The sequence below is a fragment of the Alternaria incomplexa genome (assembly GCF_024043165.1).
Source record: "Alternaria incomplexa strain BMP 0042 chromosome Unknown scaffold_15, whole genome shotgun sequence".
NCBI lineage: Eukaryota > Fungi > Ascomycota > Dothideomycetes > Pleosporales > Pleosporaceae > Alternaria > Alternaria incomplexa.
Window position 1 is genome coordinate 338,163 of NW_026249864.1, and position 18,952 is coordinate 357,114.

An 18,952-nucleotide genomic window follows, 5' to 3' on the forward strand; every position below is an offset into this window, starting at 1 on the left:
TGAAGAAAACGTCAGCGAGTGTAACACAACCCAACCACCATGCTACCCACTCAGGAAAAGTAGAAGGTAGGTTACACGCGCGGAAACAGGGGAGCGAAAACGCGACCGTGACTGCATGTGATTCTTCTCACAGACGCGGCCTGTTTGCTCCACTCGATTGTGCACTCACCGACTTGTTCTTGACATCGTATCGGTCGTTGTTCATAATCTTCTCCCATCCGGCAACAAACTCCTTGACAAACTTGTCCGCGTTGTCGGGTGAGGCGTATGTCTCGGCGACGGCGCGAAGCTCGGGATGCGCACCGAAGACAAGGTCGTGGCGAGTGGCGGTCCACTTCTTCTGGCCGGACTTGCGGTCAACGCCCTCATATAGCTCCTTGCTTGCATCAGTTGCCTTCCACTCGGTGTTGTTGTCGAGGAGGTTGACGAAGAAGTCGTTGGTGAGTTGGCCAGGACGCTTGGTGAAGACGCCGTGGGATGAGCCGTCCCAGTTGGCGTTCAGCGCGCGCATACCACCAGTGAGGACAACCATCTCAGGGGCAGTAAGGCGGAGAAGATGAGCCTTGTCGACGTCGAGTTGTTCGGTGCGGACACGCTCGGTACCCTTGCCAAAGTTACGGAAACCGTCAGTGACGGGCTCAAGGTGCTCGAAAGACTGAACGTCAGTCTGCTCCTGCGAAGCGTCGGTGCGGCCGGGGGTAAAGGGAACGGATACACCGGCAGCCTTCTCGACGGCAGCGGTACCAGCCAAGACGATCAAGTCAGCCAGAGAAACCTTCTTGCTGCCACCGTTGAACTTGGATTGGATGCCTTCAAGGGCCTTGAGAACCTCGGCAAGCTCCTTGGGGTTGTTGACCTCCCAATCCTTCTGGGGAGCAAGGCGGATACGGGCACCGTTGGCACCTCCACGCTTGTCGCTGCCACGGAAAGAAGCTGCTGAAGCCCAAGCAGTGCGGATGAGCTTAGCAGGCTCAATGCCAGCGTCAAGGATTTGCTTCTTCAGCGTTGAGATTTCGGACTCGCCGATGATCTCGCCCTCTGGCTGGGGAACGGGGTCCTCCCAGATGAGCACCTCTTTAGGAATCTCCGGGCCCAACCACCTGGAGCGGGGACCCATGTCACGGTGGAGGAGCTTGAACCAGGCGCGAACAAAGGCGTCGTGTAGCTCCTCGGGATGGTCCAGCCAGCGACGCGTGATCTTCTCGTAGGCAGGGTCCATGCGCATGGACAAATCGGTAGTCAACATCCTCGGCTTGTGCTTCTTGCCTTGGTCGTAGGCGTCGGGAATGATCTTGTCCTCGGTCTTAGCGACCCACTGGTTCGCGCCAGCAGGGCTCTTCTCCAGCTCCCACTCGTACTTGTAGAGGTACTCGAGGTACTTGTTGCTCCACTTGGTGGGTGTGCCGGTCCAGGTAACCTCCAGACCACTCGTGATGGTGTCGGGACCGTTACCGCGGCCGTGCTTGTTCATCCACCCAAATCCTTGTGTAGAAAGATCCTCAGAGTTCGGGTCTGGGCCGGTGTTCTCGGTGGGAGCAGCACCGTGTGTCTTTCCGAAGGAGTGGCCTCCGATGATGAGGGCGGCGGTCTCCTCGTCGTTCATGGCCATGCGGCCGAAAGTCGTGCGGATGTCGTGAGCGGCGGCAACGGGGTCGGGAACACCCTCGGGGCCTGAGCGCGTTAGGTTGGTAGGAGCAGAATGTCGGCTGGGTGTGCTTACCTTCTGGGTTCACGTAGATGAGACCCATGTGTGCGGCGGCCAAAGGCTTCTCGAGATCCCTCGATGTGTGGGTCTCGTCCTTGTCGACCTTGTGCTGGTCGCCGTCCATGATGCCCTGGCCCTTGACACCCTTGGCACCATCAGCGTAGCGGACGTCGCTGCCGAGCCACTCGGTCTCGCCACCCCAGTAGACGGACTCGTCGGACTGGAACGTGTCGGCGCGGCCACCGGCGAAACCAAAGGTTGGGCAGCCCATGGACTCGAGCGCGACGTTGCCAGTCAGCAGCATCAAGTCGGCCCAGGAGATCCTGTTGCCGTACTTCTGCTTGATGGGCCAGAGCAGGCGGCGGGCCTTGTCGAGGGAGACGTTGTCGGGCCATGCGTTGAGGGGAGCAAAGCGCTGCTGTCCCTCACCGCCGCCACCACGGCCGTCGGTGACGCGGTAGGTACCAGCCGAGTGCCACGCCATACGGATGCTACGGGCATGTTAGAGGAAGTAGCTAGGGCCAATTGGGGGTGCACGTACAAAAGACCGCCATAGTGGCCAAAGTCGGCGGGCCACCAGTCCTGCGAGTCGGTCATGAGGGCATTGAGGTCCTTCTTGAGCGCATCGTAGTCGAGCTTCTTGAACTCGTCGGCGTAGTTGAAGTCGGCGCCGAGAGGGTTCTGTCTGGGGTCGTGCTGGCGGAGGATGTTGGTCCTGAGCTCGTTGGGCCACCAGTCTGCGTTCCGGGTGCCGGCGCCAGCGACGTTGGGCGTCTTCTTGACGGGACACTCGCTTTGGGACATGATGGAGTGTGGTGTCGGGTGTGGTGGAAGAGACTGTTTGAGGGAAACAAACTGCGCTCGCCGCTGCTGGGTTGCTCTGGGTGTATAAGTAGCGGGGCATTCATAAGCACGACCAATCTGGCCAGCACCTTCCTGGCTTGCCCCCCGCATCTGTTAGCTCCATCCTGCCTAGCATCACGAGAAGCTCCGCCCCACTATCGTGACTTCACCCAAGCACGCAGCCGCACTTCTCGGTGCTGCTCGTCGCACCACGTCTCATTGGTGCTCCTCGGCGCGCTCCATCAGACGCTCTCGTCAAAGGCCAGCATCTCTGTCGCCGCCACGCGCAATGGCATGACGACCTCGATCGGCATGTGGGCCCTCTAGACCCCGCTTTCGGAACCGCTACCATGACGGTAATACTCGCCTTGTCATTCGTGGACGCGAAGTCACGACGAGAAGAAGCTATGGCGGAAATCGGCGGCTTGGTGCGCTGGGCGAGGCCAGACACCGACCTTGAGTAAGCCGTCGAGCAGCAACCGCATCACCGACGAGGCCATCTGATGCCACGCCATACTAGATCGCGTAATGCATGGAATCTGCTAGACGCGCCAACTCGTCTGATCGACCGGGTATGCTATCATCCATGGGCCTGACAGCAAATAGAACTATGTGGAATTCTAATCTGCTAACGACCTTCGATCCCGAAACATCGTCTAGCAGCACATGGTTTGATGCGTCCATCTCTTGCCACTTGAGAACGTCGGATTTGCAACTCCTCGTATCATTGGCGTGGAAAAGGCTGCATCGTGACAATACATATTGACTTGCGTGTCAGACAACTCAGTTGTTGCAAGCTTGCCCGAAGTCGAGTCTGAAGTCGATGTACATGGGTCTCACGCCACCTTAACTTGCCTGACAACCCCACGTACATCACCCCGCACCACACGCGCCTCATGTATGGGGAAGGCCAAGCGCCTACACGTACACGGCTCCGACAACCGCCCACTTCGCTCCTTCAACGCGGAAACCCCCGCCTTCCCTCATGTGAGAGACGATTCGAGCCTACTGAGTCGCGTTGATGATGATCCATATTTTACTGGGCATAGGTTCAAGACCGAGGTTGTCTAGCTAGCATTCCATTGGCTTGTGCGGAATCGCAAGGTGAATCGCTACTCCGTCATTGGAGAAGCTTGCGGCGCGGACAGTCTGTGCGATTTCATGAAATGAGGGGTAGGATGATGTTGAGGGGTTCATGTATAGACCATTCTCTAGTCGTTGGGCTGTTACCGTTTTGATCTGTTCACCTTCATACTAATCGACTTTGTACCAACCTCCTCAACTACCAATCTCTCAACATGACAGAAGAAAAAATCCAAACCTTTGACATACCGAAAACATGCAAAGCTGGCGTCGTGGTCAACGAGGGTCCAGATTTCCACGTTGAGGTGCAGGATGTTCCAGTCCCAGAATGTGGTATGTGTCGAGCACTGTTCAGAGAATCGACGGGTGTTGACAACGCTCCCAGGGCCGACGGACGTACTCATCAAGCTCAATGCGACCGGTATCTGCCACAGCGATCTTCACTTCATGCTCAACGACTGGGCTCTCCCCAAGATGTCAGATTTAGGAGTCCGATGCGCGGGCCACGAAGGCAGCGGTGTCATCGTCAAAGTCGGAGACCAGGTCAAGAACTTGAAGCCGGGAATGCGAGCTGGATATAAGGTGAGCAGGCCGAACATCATGCCCCCATGCATCGAGGAGGAAGTGATGCGAAGGGAGAGCCTTTCCAGAAGAACATACGCTGACGTTTCCAGCCAATCCAAGACACTTGCGGCACATGCGAGCTTTGTCGCAACGGCAACGAATGCTACTGTGCAAAGGCAGTCTTGACTGGACTGATGATCGACGGCTCATACAAGCAGTACATCGTTTCGCCCGAACGTTACACAACCCTCGTCCCAGATGGTGTAAACGACTACATAGCTGGACCTATCATGTGCTCTGCTTCGACAATCTACACATCAATCAAGGAGTCACAGCTGCGGCCCGGAGACTGGGCCGTGTTCCCTGGTGCAGGCGGTGGCGTCGGTCTACAAGGCGTGCAGCTCGCGAAAGCTATGGGTCTGCGCGCCATAGCCATTGATACTGGCGATGATAAGCAAAAGCTCTGTATGGAAACTGGAGGCGCAGAGCACTTTATCGATTTCAAGAAGACCGACAACGTAGGCGAGGAAGTGGTCAGGTTGTGTGACGGCATCGGTGCCCATGGCGTCTTCGTCACCGCCGTGCAGACCTACCCGTCCTCGATATCCTATCTGGGCAACCGTGTAGGCGGAAAGGTCATGTGCATTGGGTTGCCGCCGGCTGGTACTCAGCACATCGACGTGGACCCGAACCAGATGTGCTTCAGGAAACAGAGTGTACAGGGTACGCTCGTGAGCAGCATGGCGGACGTCGACAAGACGCTCGATTTTGCGAAGCGAGGACTGTTGAAGCCCATCTACACTGTGTATCCGCTGAGCAAGTTCAACGAAGCGGTGCAGAAGCTGAAGCGGGGAGAGATTGCTGGCCGGGCAGTTGTCGATTTCAACCAGGAGTAGAGGGAATGCAAAGCTCACCTGTAAATGAAATGATACACGTAAAGTTGTTGCATTTCTACGACGACATGATGTGGAGAACGTGGCCGGGTGGTGATGCCTGGGCTCGTTTGGCATGTGATTGAATGGCCTTGGCATGTGTGCGATCAAGCGCCAGCCACGCCTCACCAAATACCGCAATGGGACGACATCCCTCCACTGCACGTAATGGTTGCTTGAGCAATGCGCCCCAGCCTACACAAGAGCATATGTCGAGGGCATGTCCAGCTCGTCGTCAAATCCGTCGTCCCATGGACAGGCTGAAGCATCGTCGAGGCGCACATTCAACGGGAAGCAGCCGGTCGTGGAGGACGACGACAGCGATGAAGAGGCGCTGCTGGCGGACGATCCACTAGAACGCGACCTACCTGAGCAGTATGCGCACACAGCGCCCTTGGTATACCTCCATACTAACGCGCATCTCCAGGCTGTCTTTCAAGCGCAGGCCCAAGCCGCCTGCATCCTCCTTCGGCTTCTCGCGATACCTCGCCTCACCTCTCGGATCAGCTAGCAACCGCGCTTCGCCCCAGCCACGATCGCACCGCCCGAACGGCTCCACCGAGCTTATACTCAACTATCTCGACACGCCTGGCAACGCAGGCGAACACCTCCAAGACACCAAAGATGCAAACGGCCTGGACTGGTATGTCGAAGGGCCCGGGCGACGAGTCGGCTACGACGACCTTACCGCAATCGACTGGATCTTCGAATACGCCAAAGAACGACAGAGGCTACGCTATCTCTACACCGGCGCCAGCGGCGTACTTGGCCACCTCAAGCAGTTGGCAGACGCAAGCCAGGTCTGGATCATCCTGGTCGCTGCTGGTATACTGAGCGGCGGCATCGCAGCCTTCATCGATGTGGCTAGTGACTGGCTTGCGGACCTCAAGACGGGATACTGCCACAATGTTGATGGAGACGGTCGCTTCTACCTGAACAAGAGCTTCTGCTGTTGGGGGATCGAGGAAGAGCAGGCCTGTCATGACTGGAACTCCTGGGGCGCTGCCATGGGTATTGGGAGTGTGGGAGGGCGCTATGTTGTCGAGTACGTCTTCTTCGTGCTCTTCTCTGTGCTCTTTGCAGCATGCGCCAGTCTTCTGGTGCGCGAGTTCTCGCCGTACGCGAAGCATAGTGGCATACCCGAGATCAAGACGGTCCTGGGCGGCTTCGTTATCCGACACTTTCTGGGCGGATGGACACTGGTCACAAAAACGGTTGGCTTGTGCCTCGCAGTCGCGTCAGGCTTGTGGCTAGGCAAAGAGGGTCCGCTGGTACACGTCGCATGCTGCTCTGCGAACCTTTTCATGAAACTCTTTGGTAATGTGAACGGCAATGAAGGTCAGCGTGGTTCCCCATTCTCTGGTCTCCAAGTACTGACAGGAGAATAGCACGGAAACGAGAAGTGTTCTCCGCAGCGGCTGCAGCGGGTATCTCGGTCGCTTTCGGTGCGCCCATTGGGGGCGTGTTATTCAGTCTTGAGCAACTCTCATATTACTTCCCGGATAAAACCATGTGGAGCAGCTTTGTCTGCGCCATGGTCGCTGCTGTCACCCTGCAGGCTTGCAATCCATTCCACACCGGAAAACTCGTGTTGTACCAAGTCACGTATCATAGTGGATGGCATGACTTCGAGTTGGTCCCTTTCGCATTCCTTGGAATCTTGGGCGGGCTCTTTGGGGGCTTCTTCATCAAGCTCAACATGGGCGTTGCTGAGTGGCGCAAGAACCGACAGTATCTCAAAGGTCCCGTGACAGAGGTTGTCATCGTATCTTTCGTCACAGCACTCATCAACTTCCCCATCAAATTCATGCGCGCTCAAGCGTCCGAACTCGTACACATCTTATTTGCCGAATGCGCCGACCTCGCCGAGGATACGCTGGGCCTATGTAAATCTGGCAAAGCAAACACAGGAGTCATTGCACTCTTACTCATCTCCTCAGGACTGGGCATAATACTTTCGGGCTTCACTTTCGGCCTGCAGATACCTGCTGGAATTATCCTCCCTTCTATGGCCATCGGAGGACTCTTTGGCCGTGCTGTGGGACTTTCTGTCGAAGTTGTTCAGGCGGCCTGGCCAACGCTTTTCGTTTTCAAATCGTGCGAACCAGACGTACCCTGTGTAACCCCAGGCACGTACGCTATCGTCGGTGCCGCATCCGCACTTGCCGGAACGACACGTATGACAGTTTCAATTGTGGTCATCATGTTCGAACTTACCGGAGCGCTCACCTATGTCCTGCCTATCATGATTGCGGTCATGATAAGTAAATGGATTGGCGACGCAATCTCCCCACGTGGTATCTATGAGTCCTGGATACACTTCAAAGGCTATCCTTTTCTTGACAACCGCGAAGACAACGGTTCCAGCATCCCAGATGTTGGCGCAGGTTATGTAATGACGCGCATCGAAGACTTGACTGCGATTACTGCGACTGGCCATACTATCGGATCGCTGCGCCAGCTTCTATCTCAACACGGATTTCGTGGCTTTCCTATCATAGACAATAGCCGCGATGCACTTCTCCTCGGTTACATCTCCAGGACCGAATTGCAGTACGCACTCCAACTTGCCTTGACGCCTCCCCGTACCTTGGCCGCCGAAACAGAAGCGTACTTTTCTCACCAACCGCTCTCTGATCCTGCAACATCACTGGACCTTCGGCCTTGGATGGATCAAACACCCATCACACTCAACGCTAGAGCCAGCTTTCAGCTTACAGTGTCCATGTTCCAAAAGCTTGGGCTACGCTATGTTTTGTTTACGGACCGAGGTATGCTGAAAGGCTTGCTTACCAAAAAAGACGTGTGGTACGTAATGAACGGTGTTGACGAAGAGCGCGAAGAAGGTGGTGCAGGGGTGGGGGGGAGAGGAGGTCTTAGGCAGGAGAGTGATGACGACGAAGAGAGCGAAGAAAGAGGGTTACTCGGTACGCCAGAAGAGGAACACGACGACTTCATTGGCGCGCACGATAGATAGCTGAGTGTAGAAGCTGTAGCACCATGTTCCACACGCGCACATGGACGGTGTAGTTCCTGTCAGAACAAAGTCTAAACTCTAATTGTGTGACGAGTTGCGGGTGATGCAACGGGACTCCAAAGCCCCGGCGAATGGCAAGGATGGCGTCCGATCGCTGTGGTGGCAAGTTAGCCGTTGATCGAGGGTGTGGGGATGGATGTGCGCTGGAACATCAGAAATAGCAATCCCGTCTTCTGTTCCTGCAGACCGCTACAGGGTCGCAATTTCGGCTTTCGCGACGTTTACAGATGGTCACGAGGTCTACATGCACCGACAGCGAAGGGCTACATGTCCACCGCTCCAATACGCGCCAAGATCCTACGCAGCCAATCGCACCTGCTTGTCATCTAGCGTTGTGTATCCAGCCAGTGATGGGCCTAGCGCGGTGGCTATACCGCGGCTTCCTTGCGCCTGCATCGACCCGCCCTTAACAGCCGGCCGCGCCCATTCTGACTTCAGAGCCTTTCACTCCTTCGGCCTTTGACGTGTCCCCTCGTTTGTCAGACGTCTTTGAGCTCCCCAACAAAAGCAACACAATCTGGAATCGAGCTTCAAAGATCTACGCCCGTCATGCAACCCTCATTAGCGTAACGCAGGAGCACGCAGCGGCTATGACTGAAACTTGGCATACGTCGCGGACAGGACATCGACGACGATTACCGCGTTGAACAGATCCCACGACTTCCCCGCCATTACGACACTGCCTATACTTTTTCTTTCACTTTCTTGCAGAGCCGTATACAGACTAGGGCGACGACATGGCGGCGACCGAAGTCGAGAGGAAGAGCAGGAAGAAGTCCTCGCACTCTTCGTCCAAGACTGCGAAGCCGCGCTCCTCTTCTAGGAAACCACGCGTTTCGGCTTCAGTGGCAGACATGTACTTGCAAGATTACGCGCCTCCGGTCCAGGCGACCTCTCCTCAGCGTGCAGCAGCAACGAGGCCTCCCCCGACCCTCTATGGCTATGCCGCGAGTCCGCCTCAGCACTCCATTTATCGCCAGATGCCTGGGTCCTTTCCAGAAGACAGTTACCGATATGGCTCTCCGCCACCGCAGCCTGTTCAGCCATACGCTAGTCAATCAACGATCCGCTTTGCTTCTCCGCCACCCCAAGAACCCCGCGGTCAAGGCCCTTTCGAACAACAATGGAATAGTCTCGACCGAATGGCCGCCAAATCCTACCTGAATCTTCGCGATACGGCTGGAAAGAGTGTCACGAAACTGACGACCAACTGCATTGAGCGGCCCACCGCAGCTGTCGCTACAAAGAGCATGCAAACGTTGTGTCGCGGAGCTGCGCTATACGATATGATTAGTTCGAAGTTCGACGCAGTCATCACCAGCATTGATGACGATCACTTCAGCGGCAAAGAACAAGACCTCATGATGGAGTTCAGCGAGCAGCAGCAAGAAGAGGCTCAGAGAACGAGCCCTCCTCTTGGTGAACCAAGACGCCGACGCCAACACGAAGTGCAATCCCACTCTAGTAGCGATAAAGGGTCGAATCATTTCTCCAAAGTGTGGCTATACTCCAACTCCCGATTACCACCACATCTGCCGCCTTTCAAGGTATATCTACCAACGTATCCTCTACTTTGCTTGGCCGCAACCTACTCGGAGAAGGCGTACACGCCGCCAGGCACGAAGAAGAATCCCGAAATGGAGACTTTCATTCCTGCTGATTGGCGTAGCGGCACAAAAGCCATGGTACTCAAGTCCATCCCTGTGGAAGAACTGAATACTATCGTCTTCGCTATTCGCGGAAGCCAGACCTTTATGGACTGGGCTGTCAACTACAACTCGGCACCCCACAGCCCGGAGAAGTTTCTTGACGACCCGTCAAACCTGTGCCACGCTGGCTTTCTCTACGTGGCCAAGAAGATGATCAAGCCCGTGGCAGAACGGTTGAAGGTCTTGCTCCAAGAAAACCCCGCGCGTTCAAACTGCAGTCTACTCATCACCGGACACTCCGCGGGCGGAGCAGTCGCGGCACTGCTTTACGGACACATGATGAGCACAAAGATCAATTCTGAGCTTAATTACCTGACCAGCTTCTTCAAGCGCGTGCACTGTGTCACGTTCGGTGCACCACCAGTCAGTCTGCATCCTTTGAAGAAGCCTGATGACAAGCGACATCGTAAAAGTCTCTTCTATGCCTTCATCAACGAAGGCGACCCGATACCGCGAGCGGACAAGAGCGTGCTGAAAAGCTTGCTGAAGCTCTATGCCAGTCCAGCACCTGTCGCGGCTTCTAACCTTGCTTCGACCGTTGCATCGATGTCTAAACCCAGCCTTCTAGACCCTTCGCGGTCTTCCCCGCCGAAACCGAAATCGAAGTATGGTTTTGCCCCGCGCCTTAGCAGGCCTTCCAAGTCTTCACTACAAACGAACACTACAAACTCGACTTCTTCTTCCTTGCCTGCATGGCCAATACCTCAGTGTACATTGTCACCTGCGGGGCGATTGGTAGTGTTGAGACAACGAGTCGGAAGCAGAAGTGAGGAAGATATCGAGGCAGTAACGGTGGACGACGAGATGTTGAGGAAGGTTGTATACGGTGATTTGCTGAAACACCAGATGACCGTCTACAAAAAAAGGATTGATAGCGTGGCTGTTAGGGCTGTCACCGCGAATGGGTGCTGAGTGGCCGGAATGGCTGTACACGAAATTGATGACCGCACACAGAAATGAATGAGCGATGAATCTATATACCCAGTTTCTTGATCTGCTGTCCTTATACTGCCTGTTTTCACGTCTTCCAAGCACATGCGCCCCAGATTTGGGGTCATGCTATTGTGAATTTCCCAGGCCCAAGAGAGAAGATGTTTGGAGATAAGCAGACGGGTTCATTTGCATGATGATTGGTACAGTCTTTATACACCAAAACTTTGGTTCACACAAGTCTCATCTGCAGGGTTGCATGACGACCACTGGACTGTACACGACGATTAAGACGGACGCTAGAGTGCATGTTGATGATTCGAAATACACCAGCCCGTTCGCGTCTCGATGGCCTCTGCACTACATACAGAGGGCAATTCGGTATTTGAAAACTTTCTTTAGGCTCAGTGAGAGATCTCCGCCTACGGCTCGGCATTATAGACTAGCCGAACGCCAAACATACATACATAAGATACCTTGCTTCTTCATTATGTGTGTCAATGTGTGTAGTTCAGCGCTCAATTATCCAACATGGTGTTATATATACATATCCCGTCAAGCAAAGATCTAAACGTTCTGGCGACGTGCATACACTGGGTTGCGGAGGAGAATGCGTGGGCAACATAATCTACCACCATGATTTGACGGAGCAAGCCCAGACTAGGTACTAGCAAGCCAGGTATCCCTTGCGCGATCTCCCTTTGACGATTGCAATCAATGTAAAGTCGCCATTCCGGGGCGGGATGACGGAAGGGAGCACTTTGTAGTTTAGTAATCTCCACCCCACGACATATATCCGCCAGCTCCCCAGTGTATCAATCAATGGTATTCTACTAATGTCAAGTCCTCTACGCGCCCAATTTCTGACGTCCACAAGTCCTCGTATACCCACATGCGGCCGGTGGGCAACAACTCATGCGCATGGCGAGGATCAGTTGACGAGGTCAGGCGTGCTAATAAACTACACATGCTCACCCGCCAAATCAGCCTTCACCTTCTACCTCATCCAGGCAGCACATCCGTGCATGTTCGTCCATGGCTGATCACATCCTTCTTCCCGCTCTCTGACCACGACTGTACCCTCGACAAAATATCAGCGGTACGACTCAGCAATGCAGGCAGCCATGTTGTCGCATACTGGTAGCACCTGCGGGACGCCGTCGGCGAGAAATTGCGCCGATTGCGGATTATCTTCCGCTGAAACTCGTCCGCGTCGCAAACAACTGGAGACACATTGCGTCTGCCCAAGTCAAGAGAACACAGTATCACGCTAGACAACATACAGGAAGACGTCGACAAAAGTATAAAACATAGGCGGACGGCGCTTCTACGGAATATCTTCCACGCATCTCGCAACTGAAGACGACACAACAACACGACTTCCCTCGGCTCGATTACTACATCAACAATCAAAATGGCGATTATCCAGATTCCCAGCGAGTACGGGTACGTTCAAATCCAACGGCAGAAACCTCAATGCATTCCCTTCCACGACCCCTCACCAAAGCCCACCCACAAACTAATCCACACACGCACAGCTACGTCCTCGCCGCCTGCGTCTCCACCTTCTTCGTCGGCGCCTGGCACGGCGGCCGCGTCGGCGGCTTCCGCAAAGCAGCCAAGATCCCCTACCCCTACGAATACGCCTCGTACGAACAAGTGCAAACCGCGTCGCCGCAATCCAAAGCCGCAATGCTGGCCTTCAACTCGGCGCAGCGCGCGCACCAGAACTTCAACGAGAACCACGTCACCGCCCTCGGCGCCATGCTCATCAGCGGACTGAGATATCCTGTTGCGGCGGCGGTATTGGGCGCGGTGTGGAGTGTGAATCGCGTGGTTTACGCGGTGGGTTACACCAGGAGTGGCGAGGATGGTGGCAAGGGGAGGTACTATGGCGCGCTGTGGATGATTGCGCACTATGCCATGGTGCTTATGAGCGGCAAGGCGGCTTACGATCTTGTCATGGCTTGAGTGGGCTGGGTATGTGGGTACACGCAGGTTGCATGGAAGACGGGGCAGAACGCTGGATTGGAGATGTACTGGAATGTACTTGAGGATGTTGAAAAACATGTCTTGGTACTTCACGGTCAGGCGCTACCTGCACCTCGTCAGATTTTGACTTGGTGTGATATGCGATGAGAATGATCCGCTTAATACGAAGATGGCATGTGTCCCGTTCCTATCTCTACGGCTTCGAACTCTCTTGTGTTATGGAAATCTCCGACGTTCCGTATCAATCCACTGCTTCAGGATCTAGCAGAACACGAGCTAAGCCTGACTTGGTTTCGTATCTACAATGTAAACTTTTATACGTGTAGTTCACACACCATGCCGTACTGCAGCAATCGATATGCCTCAGAGCTCCTATTTAGAGGTCGTCTTTACACCTCCGTCTTTCCAGTGAGCCCTGACTTCTCCAATGCGATTATAGTACCATGTATATCCTAGACCTGGTTAGCCGCTTTGATAGTTGCATGTCAACTGACGGAAAAAACTCACTGGGAACGCGGCAAGTAGACAGAGAATGTTGCCACAAAGGAAGATGCAGACAGACACAGCAATCTGAACAAGAATCAGTCTGGCGTGCTTCCACAGCTCATCCGCCGGCACACGGGAGTGTAGGACGACCACGGCAATGGGCGCTGCAAGCACCTTATGCATCGTCCGTCGGCATGTGTCTTGGAGGGTCAGGAAGCCGTTGCTGTAGTTGCTGTTCTGAGATGGGCGGGTCGGCAGTTCTGCGTGCAATTGAAGACCTCGGATCAAGCAAAACAGACCAAGGGCAACCGTAACGTTCAGGACATTGTGATAGCGTGTTGCAGCCGGGCACTCGAGCCCCCTCTGCGCCAAACGGTCGCATTGCTTGCGAAGACGGCGGTCGGTGGCGAAAGTAGATGCTATGAGGCGCGCAATCTGGACAACGAGGAGAGTGAGAACTGCCTGTACGCCGAGAAAGAGGATAGTATGCAGGACTGCCTTGGCATACACAATCGAGCGGGGACCACGGTTGGTGCGTGCCAACAAGGATACTGGTCCTGAATTCGGCGGTGAGATCCCGACGGTGTCGTCGACGAGAACGTAGCTATGCGTCTGACGGGTGCGACGGGATAGCCAGATGCGGGCGATCTCAAAAGTGATGGAGAAGATGGCGACGAGGAGCAGAGTAACGAGTGCGATGTTGGCTGTCGTCGAGAGATTCATGGCTAGGTAGAGAGGGAGATCTGGGGTTCAGAGTCAGTGGGTGTTGTGCCTGTCGCTTTGAATAACGTACTTCCCCGCCATAGCTCTTGCCATACGGACTGCATGGGTGGATCTTGCCTTGACATGCTGGTTGCGGGTAGAGTTTGATCCGAGGAACAGGAGAGATTGATGGGTGGAAGGGCATAAGGCGAACAATCGATTGCTATGACGTGGCAGGGTGGAGGTGAGAGCGCCTCCTCCGTCGCGCCTTCCTCACATTGGGCACGACCATCAACTGTGAATCATTCGTTCGAATCATATTTGTTTGCTGCTCTTTCACTCTAATTGACTCACTCCCGCTCGTACATGCAGAACTCAAATTCGACACCCTGCTCCTCAATCCCACCCTCTTGGATCTCCTCTCCAGTGAATGCCTGCACTTCCTCTCTGCTTGCGTTCCTCCAAATTGTTGTCTCTCCCAGATTGACGGGGAAAAATGTGTCGCACTCGAATTCCTTCTTTATCTTTGTGAGGAGAACTCGTTTTGTCTGCGGAAGTTGAAGCGCCGTTTCGTATATAGTTGCTCCGCCAATAACAAAAATCTTATCCAGCTCTATCGCTGAGCCTTGGAGTCTGCTATCATCCTGCTTCTCGAGCTGTGCTATCGCATCCAACACACTGGAGCAGACCATTGGTCCTTCGACCTCCGTATTCTTGTCTAATTTACTTTTGAACTCTTCTGGCTTCGAAGTAACGACGATATTTAGGCGATCTTTCAGAGGTCGAAACTTGGGGGGTATGCTCTCCCACGTCTTGCGACCCATGAGCACAGCGTTTACTTTCTTGATGCTCGCCGTGGACGCTGAAGGCGATGTACGCTTCGTGACTCGCGCAAAGAATCCCATCTCTTTTTTCAGCTGCGGCCATGGCAAGCCTCCACCGTTTCCAATTCCGAGACTCGGTGTGGCTGCAAGAATGAGGGTCAGAGTTGGTGGTTTAGGTGGCATTTCGGAGACGTTGATGTTGTGCGTAGCTGAGTTTTCCATCGATGTCGTGTTGTTCGGCTTGGTAGAAGAGCGCTGGTCCGGCATCGCACGACGTGTCTGGGTATTGGATAAGCTTCGGGCACTGAGAGCTTGATCGTGAAGCCGAAATGCAAGCTGTATGAAGGTTAGACGTGGGATGTTGCATTAGTTGCACGCGGGCTTGTGAGCGGCGCTAGCGGAAACAACAGAACGTGATTCAGCCACAGAGGTACGGACGCTTGCATGTGTCACGCCATGCTATTTTATGCTTGTGACACGTTTGCGCATTGTTGTGAAAATCCCATCTCTTCACGTTCAGCACGGATGATTGATGACTTGCATACGAGTTGACATTCCCGCACGAAAACGAGTTATAATACACAGGCCGGATACCTTCGATCATGCACAAGAAAATCCAACACCTGAACGCACGCTGACAATACGACACGCTGCGCTGCATCATTCCATCGTGGCCGTTCCAAACCCCCACGCCGGAATGGTCAAGACATTGAACGCCTAATAATTACACCTTCGCAATGCCGCTACCAGATCGGAACCATTTGCATGAAGAAGCAAAACCTCGTACAACCCCTTTCATGCAACGTCGTTCTTGTTTATCGAGTTTCCAATGGGTATCTTTTGGGTTATTTTAAGGCTTGCTGTAGAGCAAAAATCCAGACTTCCTCCACATACTCGAATACTGGTTACTCTATCGCGGAGGAGGCATGCCATACTATCCGCTTTCGCCACCTTCACCACTGCTCTTGAGTGGTATCGATAACGATATCTTCTTTGGCGTGCCACCATCTTTGCCAGAGTTGACATTAGGCGACTTCCGACGCAAACTCCGCAAACTTCCAGAACTGGCGTTACTAGATGTGGAAGCGCGTCGCTTTGGCCCAGCAGAGGTGGATATGCTTGCGAGGAGTTCGTCCTCTTCGTCCTCCTCTCTACGGCGCTTCTCCGATATCCGTTCTGGTGGCGATCCTGCGGAGGTCGAGTTGGGGGATGTACTTCCTTCTGGCAACTGGGTTGTCGACATTTTGTGAGCGGAGGCGGGCATATCGGTGGCGAGGTCGTCCATATCGGCATCGTCGGCATCATCATCTGGATAGTTGACGAGGGGTCGCACTGGCGATGCGCCATTCATGGCCAACTTTCCGGCCCCAGACAAATGATCATCCTCATCGTCTGATGTGTTGAAATATGCCTCCTCATCTGGGTCTGCATCTTTCAGGCCTTGGCCCCACTTGCCACCATTGACAGCCGCGGCATGTCGTGCAGGTGTGTCGCTATCCACACTCGTAAAGGAATTTTCCATCTCTTGGGTCGTTACCGGCTCATGGTTCTGATCATACTTGAGTATCAAGTTTTGGAACGTATCCACGTACGTAATCTCCTGTAATCTTTCTCTATATGTCTCGACAAGATGCTGAACAATCATCTTGATGTTCTCGCGCCTGATGAATTCAAACAACTCCAAGCACGCCGAGTTGAGGAGATTATCGCGCGGCATGGTCTCGTATAGTATCTTCAAGATTGGTTCAAACAGCTCGTGCTGGATGATCTGGCGGTTGTGCGTCTCATCGTGAAAGCCGAGAACAGTGCGGAAGTACTTGAGAGCGGCTAGAACCCGTTAGTGGAAGCCATCATATCGATGTAGGGGGACTCACTAAGCTTCAGATGCTTCTCTGGGCAACCCATGAGCTGGGCAACCCGCACTGCCAGACCTTCTGATAGAATGAAGTATTTGCTACGGAAGGAATGTTGACGAATGAAGAAGCACAGAACCTCGACTAAATGGGCGTAAAGCGATACTTCTTGCATGGATAAGTCATCCACTGCAGCATGTTAGTTTGAATCACAAGGGGACGAACAATCACACTTACTCGACTCTCGGCCCTCAAGATCCTTGAGAGGCTGGAACAACTTCCTCGCAGACTCGTCATAGAAGTTCTGTATGAAGGAGTCTGTTTGGGGTATAGATGGCAGTTGCCCCCTCATTTTGGCCAGGAAGTCGCTGTTCGTCCGCCCGAGGGCTTCTATGGAAGCTGAGTTGGCATTGGGGTCAAGGAGGATCTTGATCGCATCAGCCATCTGCGCTTTGACCCCAAGGTCTACCTCAATGAGAAGTAACTCGATCAAGGTATCGGTGAGCGGTTTTGACTTTTCCTGAATGGCTTTGAAGATGTAACTTCGCACCATCAAGGCATCATGGTCGATCAGAGACACCAGTATGTCGGTTCCTGCTACGCGCACTGAAGCGTCCTGGTGCTTGAGCGCAAATTGTATCACTTCCAGCAAGCCACTGCTGATGAAGTTCTGATATAGCTGTGCCCTAACGTTGGCTTGCAAGCTCTTCGCAATTGCGCAGCATTGCTGGATGAACAAGACGGCGTCCTTCTTCCTCGACAAGTTCTGCTCTTTGGGGGAGAAAATGCTGAAAAGCTCTTTCAAGAATGGGCCGTTCGCTTGGAGATGCTGGACGATGTCGACCTGGTGAAAGAAGATGAGGGAGTTCAGAACGCTGAAAGTAGGATCGTCGAGGATGCGCGCAAGAACCACGTCTTTGAGGTATTGGAGTCGGTACGTGTAATGTATTTTCCGTTTGATGTTTTCGTCTTCTATCCGTACGACTTCCTTGAACTTGGATTCATCAGCGAGATATTGTCGATGGTTGGCTTTGTGTAGAGGAAAATCCGGGTCGTCTGCGCAATGTCAGCAAGCCATGTGAGAGGTCGCGGGGGCCGAAACTCACATTCCAGAGCCCCAACGACACCCAGAACCACCGGGTCTGTTACGACGTATTCAATGATGGCGGTGTCGTTGAGCAAGATAAGCATCTTTACGATGCTGCACAGTCGGTGGAGGTCTGACACGCTTTCGAGGTCTTCGGCCATGTCCACCAAGGGGATGAGTTTTGGTATGTAATCTTGGGCGAGTATGAACTTGGCCAAGGCTTCGCGGCCGCCGGGCGTCGAATTTGCAGCGCGCATGTGGTTCTCGATTTCGTGGAGGTTGCCGAGGTCGGGACTGGGAAGTAGGATGGGACTGATGTGATCGATGTCGTCTGAAAGACCATCGTCTGTGTCAGCATTAGCTTGCTGGAAGCTGGGGACGATTGATGTCACGTACCCTGAGCGAGGGCTTGCAGCCGCGATTGAACTTCATTGACAAAGTCCCTGTTCTGCGTCAGCATACGACGTGGACTCGGAAAGGCACACGCGGCTCACCATATGCTAGCGCAGCCCTCGGGTTCCTGGAAGCTGAGGGCCATGTCGGTGCCATTTTGCTCGGTCCATACAATGAGCGTGTCTGCACATGTTTAGCTGCTGCGATGCCATGGGCGCGGACAGGCGCATACCCTGCTGTTTCTGGTAGCCGTCGTCTTTGGAGATGCGCGTCTCGAGGAGTTGTCGCGACTGGTCGTCCTCGGAGAGGACCACGATCCTCGCTTCCTCCTGCTGCGGTCGCACAAGTTAGCCTGGAACGCCTGTTGGGCCAGATACCGCGACAAGTGCGCCAACTGTGAGGGTGGCTCGCGGGTCATGTGGGGGAACGTACGCTGGCGACAACGCCCTTGCAGAAGCCGGTGCCTCTGTCGAACCAGTCGTTGTTCTTGAGTTCGTAGACCTTGACGCGCTTTCGTTCGCTCGCAGGCGGCGGAGCGACGTTTGCCATAACCGGCGGCGGCGTGTCGACACTCTCCGGCTAGGGCGTGTACCCTCCGGAGGCAGGCGGGCGGTCGCGATCGTTTGCGCAATGTGCAGCGGACAATTGGCGGTGGATGGGGCGGAGGTCGGGGGTGGGCGATTGGGGCGGCTGCGTGTTGTGCTGGCGGATGACGATTAGGAGGCGCGGCGGCGCTTGCGGGCTATCGCAGAGCTCGGGAACGCGACAAGAAGGGCGTGGATGGGGCAGGCCCGGCGCGCGCAGCAGTCGAT

At 54.4% G+C, this 18,952-nt stretch overlaps 8 protein-coding genes across 8 annotated transcripts; 4 read left to right on the forward strand and 4 right to left on the reverse strand.

Moving 5' to 3' along the window:
* Positions 1 to 127: 127 nt before the first annotated feature.
* On the reverse strand, positions 128 to 2,509 carry J4E90_009180 (uncharacterized protein; the record flags this gene model as incomplete). Its single annotated transcript, XM_051438700.1, has 3 exons — positions 128 to 1,671; positions 1,721 to 2,196; positions 2,247 to 2,509. The coding sequence occupies 3 exons, from the start codon at positions 2,507 to 2,509 to the stop codon at positions 128 to 130; spliced, it is 2,283 nt and encodes a 760-aa protein (XP_051287363.1).
* Positions 2,510 to 3,846: 1,337 nt separating this feature from the next.
* Positions 3,847 to 5,091, forward strand: J4E90_009181 (uncharacterized protein; the record flags this gene model as incomplete). The annotated part of the gene is made up of 3 exons (XM_051438701.1): positions 3,847 to 3,964; positions 4,017 to 4,213; positions 4,306 to 5,091. The coding sequence occupies 3 exons, from the start codon at positions 3,847 to 3,849 to the stop codon at positions 5,089 to 5,091; spliced, it is 1,101 nt and encodes a 366-aa protein (XP_051287364.1).
* A 65-nt stretch (positions 5,092 to 5,156) lies between these two features.
* J4E90_009182 (uncharacterized protein) lies at positions 5,157 to 8,104 on the forward strand (the record flags this gene model as incomplete). Its single annotated transcript, XM_051438702.1, has 3 exons — positions 5,157 to 5,161; positions 5,555 to 6,465; positions 6,516 to 8,104. The coding sequence occupies 3 exons, from the start codon at positions 5,157 to 5,159 to the stop codon at positions 8,102 to 8,104; spliced, it is 2,505 nt and encodes an 834-aa protein (XP_051287365.1).
* A 797-nt stretch (positions 8,105 to 8,901) lies between these two features.
* On the forward strand, positions 8,902 to 10,643 carry J4E90_009183 (uncharacterized protein; the record flags this gene model as incomplete). The annotated part of the gene is made up of 2 exons (XM_051438703.1): positions 8,902 to 10,341; positions 10,506 to 10,643. The coding sequence occupies 2 exons, from the start codon at positions 8,902 to 8,904 to the stop codon at positions 10,641 to 10,643; spliced, it is 1,578 nt and encodes a 525-aa protein (XP_051287366.1).
* Positions 10,644 to 12,217: 1,574 nt separating this feature from the next.
* On the forward strand, positions 12,218 to 12,774 carry J4E90_009184 (uncharacterized protein; the record flags this gene model as incomplete). Its single annotated transcript, XM_051438704.1, has 2 exons — positions 12,218 to 12,249; positions 12,342 to 12,774. The coding sequence occupies 2 exons, from the start codon at positions 12,218 to 12,220 to the stop codon at positions 12,772 to 12,774; spliced, it is 465 nt and encodes a 154-aa protein (XP_051287367.1).
* Positions 12,775 to 13,184: 410 nt separating this feature from the next.
* On the reverse strand, positions 13,185 to 14,004 carry J4E90_009185 (uncharacterized protein; the record flags this gene model as incomplete). Its single annotated transcript, XM_051438705.1, has 2 exons — positions 13,185 to 13,247; positions 13,303 to 14,004. 2 exons carry the CDS (start codon positions 14,002 to 14,004, stop codon positions 13,185 to 13,187), a joined length of 765 nt encoding a protein of 254 aa, XP_051287368.1.
* A 329-nt stretch (positions 14,005 to 14,333) lies between these two features.
* Positions 14,334 to 15,074, reverse strand: J4E90_009186 (uncharacterized protein; the record flags this gene model as incomplete). Its single annotated transcript, XM_051438706.1, has 1 exon — positions 14,334 to 15,074. The coding sequence occupies one exon, from the start codon at positions 15,072 to 15,074 to the stop codon at positions 14,334 to 14,336; it is 741 nt and encodes a 246-aa protein (XP_051287369.1).
* A 667-nt stretch (positions 15,075 to 15,741) lies between these two features.
* On the reverse strand, positions 15,742 to 18,689 carry J4E90_009187 (uncharacterized protein; the record flags this gene model as incomplete). Its single annotated transcript, XM_051438707.1, has 8 exons — positions 15,742 to 16,634; positions 16,682 to 16,849; positions 16,898 to 17,716; positions 17,767 to 18,093; positions 18,144 to 18,190; positions 18,242 to 18,323; positions 18,373 to 18,472; positions 18,573 to 18,689. The coding sequence occupies 8 exons, from the start codon at positions 18,687 to 18,689 to the stop codon at positions 15,742 to 15,744; spliced, it is 2,553 nt and encodes an 850-aa protein (XP_051287370.1).
* Positions 18,690 to 18,952: the final 263 nt, after the last annotated feature.